Raw genomic sequence first — 17035 nt, 5'->3', positions numbered from 1 at the left:
TCCTTTCTCCTGATCCCTCTCTTCCTTTCTCCTGATCCCTCTCTTCCTTTCTCCTGATCCTTCTCTTCCTTTCTCCTGATGCCTCTCTTCCTTTCTCCTGATCCCTCTCTTCCTTTCTCCTGATCCTTCTCTTCCTTTCTCCTGATCCCTCTCTTCCTTTCTCCTGATCACTTTCTTACTCTCTTCCTTTCTCCTGATCCGTCTCTTCCTTTCTCCTGATCCTTCTCTTCCTTTCTCCTGATCCCTCTCTTCCTTTCTCCTGATGCCTCTCTTCCTTTCTCCTGATCCCTCTCTTCCTTTCTCCTGATCCCTCTCTTCCTTTCTTCTGATCCTTCTCTTCCTTTCTCCTGATCCTTCTCTTCCTTTCTCCTGATGCCTCTCTTCCTTTCTCCTGATGCCTCTCTTCCTTTCTCCTGATGCCTCTCTTCCTTTCTCCTGATGCCTTCTCTTCCTTTCTCCTGATCCCTCTCTTCCTTTCTCCTGATCCCTCTCTTCCTTTCTCCTGATCCCTCTCTTCCTTTCTCCTGATCCCTCTCTTCCTTTCTCCTGATGCCTCTCTTCCTTTCTCCTGATGCCTCTCTTCCTTTCTCCTGATGCCTTCTCTTCCTTTCTCCTGATCCTTCTCTTCCTTTCTCCTGATCCTTCTCTTCCTTTCTCCTGATCCTTCTCTTCCTTTCTCCTGATCCTTCTCTTCCTTTCTCCTGATCCTTCTCTTCCTTTCTCCTGATGCCTCTCTTCCTTTCTCCTGATCCCTCTCTTCCTTTCTCCTGATCCCTCTCTTCCTTTCTCCTGATGCCTCTCTTCCTTTCTCCTGATGCCTTCTCTTCCTTTCTCCTGATCCCTCTCTTCCTTTCTCCTGATCCCTCTCTTCCTTTCTCCTGATCCCTCTCTTCCTTTCTCCTGATCCCCCTCTTCCTTTCTCCTGATCCCTCTCTTCCTTTCTCCTGATGCCTCTCTTCCTTTCTCCTGATGCCTCTCTTCCTTTCTCCTGATCCCTCTCTTCCTTTCTCCTGATCCCTCTCTTCCTTTCTCCTGATCCCTCTCTTCCTTTCTCCTGATCCTTCTCTTCCTTTCTCCTGATCCCTCTCTTCCTTTCTCCTGATGCCTCTCTTCCTTTCTCCTGATGCCTCTCTTCCTTTCTCCTGATCCCTCTCTTCCTTTCTCCTGATCCCTCTCTTCCTTTCTCCTGATCCCTCTCTTCCTTTCTCCTGATGCCTCTCTTCCTTTCTCCTGATGCCTCTCTTCCTTTCTCCTGATCCTTCTCTTCCTTTCTCCTGATCCTTCTCTTCCTTTCTCCTGATCCTTCTCTTCCTTTCTCCTGATCCTTCTCTTCCTTTCTCCTGATCCTTCTCTTCCTTTCTCCTGATGCCTCTCTTCCTTTCTCCTGATCCCTCTCTTCCTTTCTCCTGATCCCTCTCTTCCTTTCTCCTGATGCCTCTCTTCCTTTCTCCTGATGCCTTCTCTTCCTTTCTCCTGATCCCTCTCTTCCTTTCTCCTGATCCCTCTCTTCCTTTCTCCTGATCCCTCTCTTCCTTTCTCCTGATCCCTCTCTTCCTTTCTCCTGATCCCTCTCTTCCTTTCTCCTGATGCCTCTCTTCCTTTCTCCTGATGCCTCTCTTCCTTTCTCCTGATCCCTCTCTTCCTTTCTCCTGATCCCTCTCTTCCTTTCTCCTGATCCCTCTCTTCCTTTCTCCTGATCCTTCTCTTCCTTTCTCCTGATCCCTCTCTTCCTTTCTCCTGATGCCTCTCTTCCTTTCTCCTGATGCCTCTCTTCCTTTCTCCTGATGTCTCTCTTCCTTTCTCCTGACGCCTCTCTTCCTTTCTCCTGATCCGTCTCTTCCTTTCTCCTGATCCGTCTCTTCCTGCCTTGCAGATCCCTTCCTCTTATCTCTCAATCCTTCTCTTCCCGCCTTACAGATACCTTCTACTTATCTCCAGATCCCTCTTTCTGATTTCCAATCATCTTCTGCTTTACTAAACCCCTGTCTTCCAGGTAACCAGCCTCCTGAGCTCCATTCTTTACCAGAAGAGCTGCAGACGTTTTACAGCGAGAACTTTGTCTATCAGTTTGTTGGGTCAGATCCGGAAGGTTCTGCAATCCTGTTCTCCTTAGACTCTGGTCCAGAAGGGGCCAGCTTATCTCCAGCAGGATTACTAATCTGGAAGGTTATGTCACTGAATACAGAGAAAATTGTGTTTTCTGTCTCCGATGACTGCAGTGCAAAGACGACCACAACAATGGAGGTAAGTTCCATGAAATGTACTAAGTGTCCAACATTTAATCCGCAGAGCTTCAGATACCCAGCATAGAATGGGATAGAATACTGGATTCGTGTTTTGACCTCTAGAGGGGGCTGTGGAGATAACGGTATACAGGGTTATTATTGAATTCAATGTAAAAGCAGCATGCAGAGAGCTCCCTCTAGTGGTGTTTGAAGGCAGTATACAATATAAGCACGTTAGTCACAGCTCTCAATAGAACTTTACCTCCTATCTCAGTTATGGGAAAAGCTGTATTCACTGAAAACAGATGTAAAATCTGTTTTCAGATTTTTTCAGATTATACCCAAGAATTGAGAATTGTGAGAATGAATGATCAGTTCTGACAGAGAAAGAACCAGATTTTGCTTATAAAATATATTGCAAAGTTTCAAATTTTCATTGATTTATATAAAAAAAAGTAAAATAACATTATTATTATTATTTATTTATATAGCACCATTGATGCCATGGTGCTGTACATGAGAAGGTGGGTTACATACAAATTACAGATATCACTTACAGTAAACAAACTAACAATCACAGACTGATACAGAGGGGAGAGAGGACCCTACACTTTCGGGCTTACATTCTACAGGATGGTGGGGAATGAGACAGGTTGGGGGGTTGCAGCAGTTCCGGTGTTGGTTGAGGTGATATCACGGGTAGTGGTGAGAGAAGGAGGTAGCGGGGTCATGGCAGGCTGTAGGCTTTCCTGAAGAGATGGGTTTTCAGGTTCCGTCTGAAGGATCCGAGTCTGGTTGATAGTCTGACATGTTGGGACAAAGAATTCCAGAGGATGGGGGCTATTCGGGAGAAGTCTTGGAGGCGGTTGGGTGAGGAGCGAATAAGTGTGGAGGAGAGGACCGGAGATTACATGAGGGAAGGTGTCAGGAGATTAGTTCAGAGATATATGGGGGAGACAGGTTATAGATGGCCTTGTAGGTCAGTATTAGTAATTTGAATTGGATACGCTGAGGGAATGGGAGCCAGTGAAGAGATTTGCAGAGGGGAGAAGCGGAGGAGTAGCGAGGAGAGAGATGAATTAGTCAGGCAGCAGAATTAAGGATGGACTGGAGAGGTGGAAGAGTGTTAGCAGGGAGGCCACAGAGGAGGATATTGCATTAGTCGAGGTGGGAGATGATGAGGGCATACACAAGCATTTTAGTAGATTGTTGAGGGTTGATGAAGGGACGGATTCTGGAAATATTTTTGAGCTGGAGGCGACAGGAGGTGGAGAGAGCTTGGATGTGCGGTTTGAAGGACAGGGCAGAGTCAGGGTCACTCCGAGGCAGCGGACTTCCGGTACGGGGGAAAGCGTGCTGTCGTCAATTGTTATAGCTAGGTCTGGTAAGGAAGATCTGTGAGATGGGGAAAGATGATCTGTTCAGATTTGTCCACATTGAGTTTGAGGAAGCGGGAGGAGGAGGATATGGCTGATAGATGGGTCGCCCTCCCAGGGCTGTGGGATACTCTGTACCGGGCCGGTATCAGCGGGATGTGTCACAGCAGCGGTGACCCGGTCCGTGGCCCTGGGCGCCCAAGTAAAAGGGGGATTGAATGGTGGAATGTAGTTAATTGAATGAATAGTTTGTGACACCACCTGTGGTGTTCGGCAATTGAGATGTTAAGCCGACGCTGCATGCAGATCCTCTGGGACGGGTGGTGTGGTGCAGCAAAGATGGTTAAGCTCCCCACAGGTGAAGCTGTAGTCCCAGGGCAGTGTAGATGTGGTTGGCACGGGGATGTAGCGGTGCCGGAAGGGGAGGAAGCAGATAAAGACACAGCGGGGTGCAGTTTCTGTACCTTTACTTGATAAATGCAGTCCAGGATTCTGGTTACAGATGGTACCGGAGCAGGCTAGCCTGGAAGCAACTCAGGGATTCTCTCTGTGCAGATGGGCTGTGCAGTCTCCTTCCTAGTGCTTACTTGAGGGATCTCCAGTACCGAGTTTCACTGAAGTTCCTCCTGACAGATGTTCCCAAGAACTCTACTTGTTCGGCAGACAGCTGTAGCCTGTTTCGGGGACTCCTTGCTCCTAAGTCCCGGCTCACTATCAATGTTGCTGTTGTGCCCCCAAGTCTTGGATGGGAGTAGGGCATTTAAAGCCTCCTACTCCTCTGGTGTCTGTTGTAGGATTATTAGTATCCATACAACTGTGGAGACCAGGCTCCAGTTCATGCTCTCTTGCGGGAGATGAGCCTGTCCTCTTTGCTTTATCTCCGCGCTTCTTCCTCACGTCTGCACACTTCACCCTCCGCAGAATAGCTAACTACTCCTTCCCCTTGGCCCTCAGAGAGCACTCCTCCCCTGAATTGCGGTTCAGAGTTCCCCCTGCTGGCCTGGAGTGGAACTGTGTTGCATGCATAGGTTAACTGCGAGAAAGACCCTTTATTGCTTCCAAGCCTGGCATTACCCTCCCTGGAGGAAGGCAAAGCCACTGTGGCGGCCATACTCCTGGGAGCGCCACATTGACACTCCGGGATTCTGGAGAGCAGAGAGGTGACGTCTGGGCCAGAGAGGTAGATCTGAGTATCATCGGCATAAAGGTGGTGCTGGAGTCCGTGGGACTTTATGAATTGCCCCAGGCCAAGTGTATAGATAGAGAACAGTAGGGGTCCTAGAACAGGGCCTTAAGGGACTCCAACAGAGAAAAGGTGGGATGAGGAGGTAGTGTGGGAGTGGGGAACGCTGAATGTGTGGTTGGAGAGGTATGAGGAGATCCAGGATAGGGCGAGGTCTTTGATGCCAAAGCAGGAGAAGATTTGTAGTAGGAGGCAGTGGTCAACTGTGTTGAAAGCAGAGGACAGGTCTAGAAGGAGGAGTATAGAGTATTGTCCGTTTGCTTTGGCTGTAAGTAGGTCATTAGTAGTTTTGGTCAGGGCTGTCTCAGTGGAATGATGGGAACAGATACCAGATTGTAGATTGTCAAAGAGCAAGTTAGAAGAGAGGTGGGAGGAAAGTTCAGCGTAAACGTGCTGTTCCGGGAGTTTCGAAGTGAATGGGAGCAGCGATATTGGGTGATAGCTGGACATAGCGGTTGGGTCGAGGGTTGGCTTGAGGATAGGCGTGATTGTGGCATGTTTGAAAGCAGAAGGGAAGGTTCCGAACGTTAGTGATAGGTTGAAGAGGTGGGTTAGGGATGGGATAAGAGTGGTGGTGATGTTGGGGAGGAGGTGGGATGGGATGGGGTCAAGCACAAGTGGTGAGGTGTGATTTGGAGAGAAGATGAGGAAGCTCCCATTCAGTGATGTTGGATAAGGAGGTTATGGGGTTTGAGCATTGGTTTGGTATACAAAGGGGTTGTGGTGGTTGAACAATAAAGACTCGCCGTGTTTTGTCTATCTTGTTTTTGAAGTGTGTGGCAAAGTCCTCGGCAGAAATTAGGGAAGTTGGAGGGGGCGGAGGAGAGAGTTAAAAGTATTGAACAACTGTTTTTGGTTGTGGGATAAGGAAGATACATGGGATGTAAAGTAGGCCTGTTTAGCAGAGGTGAGGGCAAACTTGAATGCGAGTGTTGCTTGTTTGAGTGCAGTGAAGTCATCTTGTGAATGCTGGTTACTCTTTAAGACCAGAATGTAGAAATCAGAAGAATAGAAGTCGACCGTCTCTGTAACTATCCAAAGCAGTGAGAGTTGTAGTTCACCATATACATATCGTTACCTTTCTGAAGATCTATTACCTGAAGTGTCTCTTCTGACAATCACTTTGAAGTTCAAAACATTCCGATCTCAGGAAGTAAAAATTCCAATCAGCTGCACATAAAAGTATTTGACTATAGAGGAAAGTGCTGTCACCTAACGTTCAAATAATGGGAAAGGAAGGAAGGACCGAGATACATCTTTTGTCAAGTATTATTAGAGACTCGTCCTGTCTACAGCCAAGAAGTTATTAACGTACAGTATATGTGACCTAGGGGACTGCACCCAAAACTCAGATCTGACAACTCTCCTACCCTAGCAAACAGATGCTCAGACATATATATGGAAGTATGATTTACTTATATATAGGTAACAGTATTATAGTAGTTATATTCTTGTACAAAGGAGCAGTATTATAGTAGTTATATTCTTGTATATAGGGGCAGTATTATAGTAGTTATATTCTTGTACAAAGGAGCAGTATTATAGTAGTTATATTCTTGTATATAGGGGCAGTATTATAGTAGTTATATTCTTGTACAAAGGAGCAGTATTATAGTAGTTATATTCTTGTACAAAGGAGCAGTATTATAGTAGTTATATTCTTGTACATAGGGGGCAGTATTATAGTAGTTATATTCTTGTACATCGGGGGCAGTATTATAGTAGTTATATTCTTGTACATAGGGGGCAGTATTATAGTAGTTATATTCTTGTACATGGGGAGCAGTATTATAGTAGTTATATTCTTGTACATGGGGAGCAGTATTATAGTAGTTATAATCTTGTACATAGGGAGCAGTATTATAGTAGTTACATTCTTGTACATAGGGGCAGTATTATAGTAGTTATATTCTTGTACATAGGGAGCAGTATTATAGTAGTTATATTCTTGTATATAGGGGGCAGTATTGTAGTAGTTATATTATTGTACGTAGGGAGTAGTATTATAGTAGTTATATTCTTGGACATAGGGGCAGTATTATAGTAGTTATATTCTTGTACATAGGAGCAGTATTATAGTAGTAATATTCTTGTACATAGGAGCAGTAATATAGTAGTAATATTCTTGCACATAGGAGCAGTATTATAGTAGTTATATTCTTGTACATAGGGGGCAGTATTATAGTAGTTATATTCTTGTACATAGGGAGCAGTATTATAGTAGTTATATTCTTGTACATAGGGAGCAGTATTATAGTAGTTATATTCTTGTACATAAGGAGCAGTATTGTAGTAGTTATATTCTTGTACATAGGGAGCAGTATTATAGTAGTTATATTCTTGTACATAGGGCAGTATTATAGTAGTTATATTCTTGTACATAGGAGCAGTATTATAGTAGTTATATTCTTGTACATAGGAGCAGTATTATAGTAGTTATATTCTTGTACATAGGGAGCAGTATTGTAGTAGTTATATTCTTGTACATAGGGAGCAGTATTGTAGTAGTTATATTCTTGTATATAGGAGCAGTATTATAGTAGTTATATTCTTGTACATAGGAGCAGTATTATAGTAGTAATATTCTTGCACATAGGAGCAGTATTATAGTAGTTATATTCTTGTACATCGGGGGCAGTGTTATAGTAGTTATATTCTTGTACATAGAGGCAGTATTATAGTAGTTATATTCTTGTACATAGGAGCAGTATTATTGTGGTTATATTCTTGTACATAGGGGCAGTATTATAGTAGTTATATTTAGGAGCAGTATTATAGTAGTTATATTTGTGACGATCAACATGTGACTGGACACAGCGCCTCCAACCGGGCGAATTTAAATAATAATAAGACGTGCAGCCGGATACAACGCCTCCAGCTGGCGAATTTAAGAAGTACACGTAAAACTGGATACCCCGCCTCCAGCTGGCGAATTTAAATAATAAGGGTAAACACCAGGGAACAATTACAGTGGTGGGCCCTGTACTAGGGAATGGGGACGTGGAGACCTCCTGCACTCCCCTGAGTCAGTGACCCTGCACTCCTCAACAGTCCCTATGCCGGTACCGCACCGGGCGACGCACGGGAACCTAGAAACCCTGACTCGCCCTGCACCTAAACCCTCACTAGGGAATTGGTCGGTGTGGAAACTAATCCCACCACTGTACTAGAACACACATAAGGGAAGTCACAAACAGGGATAACACCACTTAGCTTTCTCTGTGCTAATGCTCCCAGCACAGAGTCCAGCAACCAAATGGAGCCTTCCTCTTGAATAGCTGCCACCAAGCTCTGTCAGAGCTGCAAAGAAATCCCTTATGTGACTCCTTCCACACAGGACTCAGATTGGGCTGTAAGGAACTGAACTCTCTCCAGCTCCTTCCTCCACCAAGGTTGGTTGCAAATGAACAACTATCACCAACAGTGATTGAAACCACCTGATACTCTTTTATAGAGCATCACACCTGCATTATAATTAACGTGCACATGAACTTAAAGAAACTAAAGTGCGATACCACTCACCACCACCGGGGCAACTTATAACAAATGACACCACGTGTAATAATTCTAATGGCCACCGGGGGCAAACACACCACTTTGGCACACAGCCAAAGGAAAAAAGTTCACTATGTACATTTACTCTGTCAGATCAAACCCGGATCATGACAATATTCTTGTACATACGGGCAGCATTATAGTAGTTATATTCTTGTGCATAGGAGCAGTATTATAGTAGTTATATTCTTGTACATAGGGGCAGTATTATAGTAGTTATATTCTTGTACATAGGGGCAGTATTATAGTAGTTATATTCTTGTATATAGCGGCAGTATTATAGTAGTTATATTCTTGTGCATAGGAGCAGTATTATAGTAGTTATATTCTTGTACATATAGAGCAGTATTATAGTAGTTATATTCTTGTACATAGGAGCAGTATTATAATAGATATATTTCTGTACATGGGGGCAGTATTATAGTAGTTATATTCTTGTACATAGGAGCAGTATTATAGTAGTTATATTCTTGTACATAGGAGCAGTATTATAGTAGTTATATTCTTGTACATAGGGGGCAGTATTATAGTAGTTATATTCTTGTACCTAGAGGCAGTATTATAGTAGTTATATTCTTGTACATAGGGAGCAGTATTATAGTAGTTATATTCTTGTACCTAGAGGCAGTATTATAGTAGTTATATTCTTGTACATAGGGCAGTATTATAGTAGTTATATTCTTGTACATAGGGGGCAGTATTATAGTAGTTATATTCTTGTACATAGGAGCAGTATTATAGTAGTTATATTCTTGTACATAGGGAGCAGTATTGTAGTAGTTATATTCTTGTACATAGGGAGCAGTATTGTAGTAGTTATATTCTTGTATATAGGAGCAGTATTATAGTAGTTATATTCTTGTACATAGGAGCAGTATTATAGTAGTAATATTCTTGCACATAGGAGCAGTATTATAGTAGTTATATTCTTGTACATCGGGGGCAGTGTTATAGTAGTTATATTCTTGTACATAGAGGCAGTATTATAGTAGTTATATTCTTGTACATAGGAGCAGTATTATTGTGGTTATATTCTTGTACATAGGGGCAGTATTATAGTAGTTATATTTAGGAGCAGTATTATAGTAGTTATATTTGTGACGATCAACATGTGACTGGACACAGCGCCTCCAACCGGGCGAATTTAAATAATAATAAGACGTGCAGCCGGATACAACGCCTCCAGCTGGCGAATTTAAGAAGTACACGTAAAACTGGATACCCCGCCTCCAGCTGGCGAATTTAAATAATAAGGGTAAACACCAGGGAACAATTACAGTGGTGGGCCCTGTACTAGGGAATGGGGACGTGGAGACCTCCTGCACTCCCCTGAGTCAGTGACCCTGCACTCCTCAACAGTCCCTATGCCGGTACCGCACCGGGCGACGCACGGGAACCTAGAAACCCTGACTCGCCCTGCACCTAAACCCTCACTAGGGAATTGGTCGGTGTGGAAACTAATCCCACCACTGTACTAGAACACACATAAGGGAAGTCACAAACAGGGATAACACCACTTAGCTTTCTCTCTGCTAATGCTCCCAGCACAGAGTCCAGCAACCAAATGGAGCCTTCCTCTTGAATAGCTGCCACCAAGCTCTGTCAGAGCTGCAAAGAAATCCCTTATGTGACTCCTTCCACACAGGACTCAGATTGGGCTGTAAGGAACTGAACTCTCTCCAGCTCCTTCCTCCACCAAGGTTGGTTGCAAATGAACAACTATCACCAACAGTGATTGAAACCACCTGATACTCTTTTATAGAGCATCACACCTGCATTATAATTAACGTGCACATGAACTTAAAGAAACTAAAGTGCGATACCACTCACCACCACCGGGGCAACTTATAACAAATGACACCACGTGTAATAATTCTAATGGCCACCGGGGGCAAACACACCACTTTGGCACACAGCCAAAGGAAAAAAGTTCACTATGTACATTTACTCTGTCAGATCAAACCCGGATCATGACAATATTCTTGTACATACGGGCAGCATTATAGTAGTTATATTCTTGTGCATAGGAGCAGTATTATAGTAGTTATATTCTTGTACATAGGGGCAGTATTATAGTAGTTATATTCTTGTACATAGGGGCAGTATTATAGTAGTTATATTCTTGTATATAGCGGCAGTATTATAGTAGTTATATTCTTGTGCATAGGAGCAGTATTATAGTAGTTATATTCTTGTACATATAGAGCAGTATTATAGTAGTTATATTCTTGTACATAGGAGCAGTATTATAATAGATATATTTCTGTACATGGGGGCAGTATTATAGTAGTTATATTCTTGTACATAGGAGCAGTATTATAGTAGTTATATTCTTGTACATAGGAGCAGTATTATAGTAGTTATATTCTTGTACATAGGGGGCAGTATTATAGTAGTTATATTCTTGTACCTAGAGGCAGTATTATAGTAGTTATATTCTTGTACATAGGGAGCAGTATTATAGTAGTTATATTCTTGTACATAGAGGCAGTATTATAGTAGTTATATTCTTGTACATAGGGGCAGTATTATAGTAGTTATATACTTGTACATAGGAGCAGTATTATAGTAATTATATTGTACATAGGGGCAGTATTATAGTAGTTATATTCTTGTACATAGGGGCAGTATTATAGCAGTTATATTCTTGTACATAGGAGCAGTATTATAGTAGTTATATTCTTGTACATAGAGGCAGTATTATAGTAGTTATATTCTTGTACATAGGGGCAGTATTATAGTAGTTATATTCTTGTACATAGGAGCAGTATTATAGTAGTTATATTCTTGTACACAGGGAGCAGTATTATAGTAGTTATATTCTTGTACATAGGGAGCAGTATTATAGTAGTTATATTCTTGTACATAGGGGCAGTACTATAGTAGTTATATTCTTGTACATAGGGAGCAGTATTATAGTAGTTATATTCTTGTACGTAGGGAGCAGTATTATAGTAGTTATATTCTTGTACATAGAGGCAGTATTATAGTAGTTATATTCTTGTACACAGGGAGCAGTATTATAGTAGTTATATTCTTGTACATAGGGGGCAGTATTATAGTAATTATACTCTTGTACATAGGAGCAGTATTACAGTAGTTATATTCTTGTACATAGGGGCAGTATTATAGTAGTTATGTTCTTGTACATAGGGGCAGTATTATAGTAGTTATATTCTTGTACATAGGGAGCAGTATTATAGTAGTTATATTCTTGTACATAGGGAGCAGTATTATACTAGTTATATTCTTGTACATAGGGGCAGTATTATAGTAGTTATATTCTTGTACATAGGAGCAGTATTATACTAGTTATATTCTTGTACATAGGGGCAGTATTATAGTAGTTATATTCTTGTACATAGAGAGCAGTATTATAGTAGTTATATTCTTGTACATAGGGGCAGTATTATAGTAGTTATATTCTTGTACATAGGGGGCAGTATTATACTAGTTACATTCTTGTACATAGGAGCAGTATTATAGTACTTTTATTCTTGTACATAGGAGCAGTATTATAGTAGTGATGAGTTTGTACTTTTATTCATTATGACAATACAATTGACTTGTTACAATGATTATGTATTACTGTTTCACTATTATTATTATTATTATTATTATTATCACTAGGTATTTGTTAAAGCCTGCGGATGCCTGAATGGTGGGTCTTGTATGGCTAATCTCAATTTCCCACCTGGGAAGGGAGAATTTCTCTGTGTTTGTGCCCTCGGATATGAAGGAGACAGTTGTCAAACTGACACTGATGATTGCCAGTCTAGCCCGTGCCGCGCAGGACGATGTGTGGACCGGGTTAATAGCTATCACTGTGAATGCCCTGCTGGTCTTAAAGGTAAAGAGTCCTGAGCTATTTATCCCTTAATGATTGGTTTGGAATAAACCGAGATCTCAGTCACTTGTCTGTCCCCAGGTCGAGGCTGTGAGGAGGATGTGGATGAGTGCCTGTCCGCCCCGTGTCACTCCGGAGTATCCTGTACAAATAATGTCGGCTCGTACACCTGCGCCTCATGTCCTGACGGGTATGAAGGAGACGGAAGAACATGCGGTAATTAAGTAATTCCTTCGCTGGAAATTCTTGTCGGTTTTGCAACTTTTGTATTTTTGTCAAAGGAGATTTCAATTTTTACACAACTGAAGCTTAATCATTACATGATTTTTTTTCTACCATTTTCAAGATCTCTGCTTGCTGTCAGTCCATAGAAAAATTCCTGATTGATATTTTAGAACCAGTTCGACATCTGAGCGATCAAAACTTTTTTCAGGACAACATTGCATCTTATGGATATTAACAAGAAAGTTTTCATTCACTGACAGTAAGCGCAGACCCGACATTAAAGAGTTAGTTTCATTTTATCCAAATCCTCCACCTCAAAAACAACCAACGACGACGTGATAAACTCGGCAATGTCACCTGTACGCTGTTGTTCTTTTATCATCCAGTGCAAATAATTCTGACAACTCAAAGCCCCAAAACTGTGATCCCTGCGAATGATAATAAATACAAAACAAGCGAGGAAAGAAAAAGCCAAAATGAGGAGAATATTCATCCCCAATCTAATGTACATGGTGAGTAACCATCTTTTATTCCATCCAGGACATCCGTATCTTTTTCTAAACCTTCCTCTCTTTTCACATCCTTCACAAAATTCTGTGTCTTGTGACCCTATAGGATTTGGGCATCATTTTTTGCATTTTTCGTTTTTTGCTGAAAAGCATTTTTGTAATAGGGTTTAATTCCAAATGTTGCACCGTTCGGCTTCTGCAGCCTCTGTGTATCACTGTGCATAAAAGGCTGCAGAATTAGACTCCTGTGATGGCACAAACTGTAACTCTTATCTCTCTTCTCCTGAACTTCCCTGATTTATGACACAATCAACTTTCAGCTGGTGATAAATCAGATTAGAGAAGAGAGATAAGACACAGGTGGAGATGAATGAATCCATCAGTAACTATTCAATTTTGTTACCAATTTCTCAACTTGCTACCCAGTTGGTATTAAAATAATAGGATGCGTCATACTCTTCTGTCCTAGTTCATCACCTGTCTTCACATTGCCACCGCCACAAATCCCAGATTCCATGTGTCAGTCTTTGGGTTTTCCGGCACTCCCTTCCAAAACGAAGACATGAACGAAGCACATCCATGGCACGTGTGACCCCCTCCATGTAACTGTATGAGGTCCATCATTGGCCTCAGTGCCAGATTAACCAAAGGCCATCTCAGTTGACCATGAAGCTGCCGTGGTGGAGGTAGCGTTAGGACCAGTGAGGGCTTACGAAAGGTGTATTTAAAGGGGATATCCTAGACTTTGGGAAAAGCAAAAAATGTGCCTAAGCATTAACAGGTAGTTGTTACTTACTTGCCTGTTGTGCCCAGCGCCGTTCGTCCCCAGCATCCTGCCGGCGATTCAGCTGTGTCTACTGACGGCCTGTTAACACAGCGGTGGCTTCTTTTCCGCTCCACTCTCTTGACAGTGCCGGACTTCCGACATCATTCTGATTAACAGCTGGACTCCCGCTACCTAACTGAGGGAGCCGGCTGTCAATTAGAATGACATGGGATGTCCCGGTCTGTTGACAGAGCAGGGCGGAAAATAAATTGCCACTCTGTCTACATGGTGTCGGCAAAGGCAGCTGAATCGTTGGCAGGAGCGGTCTGTGACGGCAAAGAACAGCGCCGGCCACAACAAGCAGGTAAGTAGCAATTACCTGCCTGTTAGTGCTTAGGAACATTTTATGTTTTTCACAAAGTTTCCTTTAATGTATTTTATCATTTTTAACCCTTTCCCTCTTCTTATTATGCTCTATGGTCAGGAGATATTTCACATCAATCAGGGCCACTTTCAATTTGGAAAAGTTGATGGCAAATCTGAAAAGTGAAAATTTCAGGAGATTCGCTCTTCTCTATTTAGGGACGACCCTACCTTCAGAACAAGCTTACTAGTAATTTACTCATCACATATGTACAGGGATACATAAAAGCTGTAGAAGTCAGCCTATCATAACAAAACCCTATTGCAAAATTGCTAGTCAGGCGGAAGTGCAAGCAGGTTATAAAAAATGCCTCCATGTTCATATCCTTCTGGGATAGAGAAGGAAAGAGTCTGGGAATAGTTTGCTCTCCACGAGTTATATCTGTGACGACCAGACAGGTCACGTCCAAGAGTGGACCCTCTGGGTCGCGGATCTGGAGCTCCCTGGGGCGAGCGTGCCAGGTGGAGCCGACCCCTATACAGGGACCGTTAGGGGCAGACCCTCGGAAGACAGATACCGCAACAGCTAGAACCAAGAGGGGCGGCTCAAAGGACCAGAGAGGAACTGGCGGAACCAGAGCAAGACGAATCAGAGGTATAGGACGGGTCAGGCATACGAGAACGGAGTACAGGACGGAGTACCAGAATACGGGACTGAGTGCGAAGTGCAGGACTGAGTAGGTAGTGCAGGACGGAGTACCGGACTGAGCATGGGGTGCTGGACCGAGAACGGAGTACAGGAGTACAGGACTGAGTGTGAAGTGCAGGACAGAGTAGGCAGTGCAGGACAGAGGACGGACGGGGTACAGGACTGAACAAGGAGTACAAGACGGAGTGTAGAACTGGACAAGGGTACAAGACGAAGTGCAGAACTGAACTAGGAGTACAGGACTGAGGCAAGGCAGAAAACCAGAGGGAGTTGCAGAGAAGAACCCCTACAACTTGGCCAGAGTACCGCAAGGTACAACACACGATAATTAGGCGTCTCTGCCATCTTGGAGACGCCTGATATAGCATGCGCTGCGGGCTGATTGGCTGGCCAGACCTCTGGGCGGGCGCTGCAGGGTTAAGGAACCTGCAGAGCGCGCGCCCGCGACCTAGAGCGCGCGCACGTGAGCACCACGGGCCGGGAGGACGGGGAAGAGGAGGAGGCGAGCACGGGACGGCGAGCTGAGGGCCGGTGAGTATGGACGGCGGCGGGCCCCGCCGCTGCTGGAAAGGCGGCGGTCACAGCCGCCGACATGACAGTACCCCCCCCTTTACGTCTCCCCCTCCTGAGGTTGGACACAAACTTTCTTAAAAGAAGAGGCGCATTAACACTTTCTCTAGGTTCCCAAGACCTCTCCTCAGGGCCAAAACCCTTCCAATCAATAAGGAAGAAGTTTCTCCCCCGAACTCTTTTCATGGCTAAAATATCCCTTACCTCAAGGATGTTATCAGCCCCTAGTGGCTGAGGGGAAGGAGGTGGTACCGGGCGATAGCGGTTAAGAACAACAGGTTTAAGGAGCGAGACATGGAAGGCGTTAGGGACCCGGAGTGAAGCCGGCAACCTCAATTTATAAGCCACGTTGTTAATGCGTCCAAGAACTTCAAACGGGCCGATGTACCATGGGCCCAGTTTGTAAGAGGGTATCTTTAGGCGGATATGCTTAGTTGACCGCCAAACTTTGTCGCTAGGTTGGTATGGTGGAAGGTCCTTGCGTCTCTTGTCAGCATGCCTCTTAATCCGGATCCTGGATTTTTCGAGTGCCTCTCTGGTCTCCCTCCAGACTTGAGAAAACTCGGAAGAAAGCGCATCCGCTGCGGGATCACCAGAAGGCGTAGAGAGAGGCAGCGGAATACCAGGATTCTGGCCAGAAACCACGAAGAACGGCGTTTTAGTGGTGGACTCATTAGGGCGGTTGTTATGGGCGTACTCCGCCCTTGGCAGGAGAGACACCCAGTTGTCTTGGTGGGCGTTAGAACAGTGACGCAGGAAGGCTGCCAATACCTGGGTGACCCGTTCCACTTGCCTAATGGACTGAGGGTGATAGGCAGAGGAGTAGTCCAGAGATATACCCATGAGTTTACTAAGGGCCCTCCAGAATCGGGAGGTGAACTGAACTCCTCGATCAGAGACAATTCGTTGAGGGAGCCCATGAAGCCTGAAGATCTGGTGGATGAAGACTTGGGCCAATTCAGGTCCGGGCAGCGGGATAAAATGGGCCATGATGGAGAAGCGAGGATAGTAGTACACCCGGAAGATCGAGGTAGATCGGTAATGAAGTCCATACCAATCTGTCACCAAGGGGCCTCAGGAGGAGGCAGAGGGTGAAGCAGGCCGGACGGTAGACTTCTTGGTACTTTGTTCAGAGCAAAGGTTGTGCAGGAAGCTACGAAATCTGTCACATCTAGGCGAAGAGAAGGCCACCAATAATAGTAGCGCGAGAGGAGCCAGAGGGTTTTCTTGACCCCGACGTGGCCCGCAATCTTAGAGGAATGCCCCCAGTCTACGACTTCCGACCTCTTATTCTGTGGGACGAAGGTCTTGCCCGGCGGAATGGGGGAGAGCGTCACGGGCACCACGGTGACAACTTTGGCAGGCTCAATGATATAAGAAGAAACCTCTTCAGTCTCAGGTGGCTGCAAAGACCTGGATAGGGCATCCGCCTTGATGTTTCTGTCCCCAGGTCAAAAATGGAGTTTGAAGTCGAAACGGGAGAAATATAGCGACCACCTGGCCTGCCTGGAGTTGCGCCCCTGCGCAGACTGAAGGTACGCCAAATTCTTGAGGTCCGTGAAAATTATGAATGGATGGACCGCCCCCTCCAGAAGGTACCGCCACTCCTCCAGAGCCATCTTAATGGCCAGTAATTCCCGATCTCCA

General features: G+C 44.2%; 1 protein-coding gene across 2 annotated transcripts in view; it reads left to right on the top strand.

Annotated features, from left to right (window-relative positions):
• The window catches only part of VWDE (von Willebrand factor D and EGF domains), a 137525-nt gene that overhangs the window by 96266 nt on the left and 24224 nt on the right, over positions 1–17035 (top strand). Inside the window, exons 17-20 of one of the 2 annotated variants that reach the window (XM_073582118.1) lie at positions 1994–2244; positions 12030–12249; positions 12328–12462; positions 12858–12983. In XM_073582118.1, the coding sequence (XP_073438219.1) occupies positions 1994–2244; positions 12030–12249; positions 12328–12462; positions 12858–12983 (732 nt within the window). The remainder of the gene's footprint in view (positions 1–1993; positions 2245–12029; positions 12250–12327; positions 12463–12857; positions 12984–17035) is intronic. The other variant, XM_073582119.1, reaches the window with a different exon arrangement.

This window comes from Dendrobates tinctorius, unplaced genomic scaffold (genome assembly GCF_039654945.1).
Source record: "Dendrobates tinctorius isolate UK_male_01 unplaced genomic scaffold, ASM3965494v1 ptg000070l, whole genome shotgun sequence".
Classification (NCBI taxonomy): Eukaryota; Metazoa; Chordata; class Amphibia; order Anura; family Dendrobatidae; genus Dendrobates; species Dendrobates tinctorius.
The sequence above is the reverse complement of the archived record's forward strand: the minus strand, read 5'-3'. Positions and strand labels throughout refer to the sequence as shown.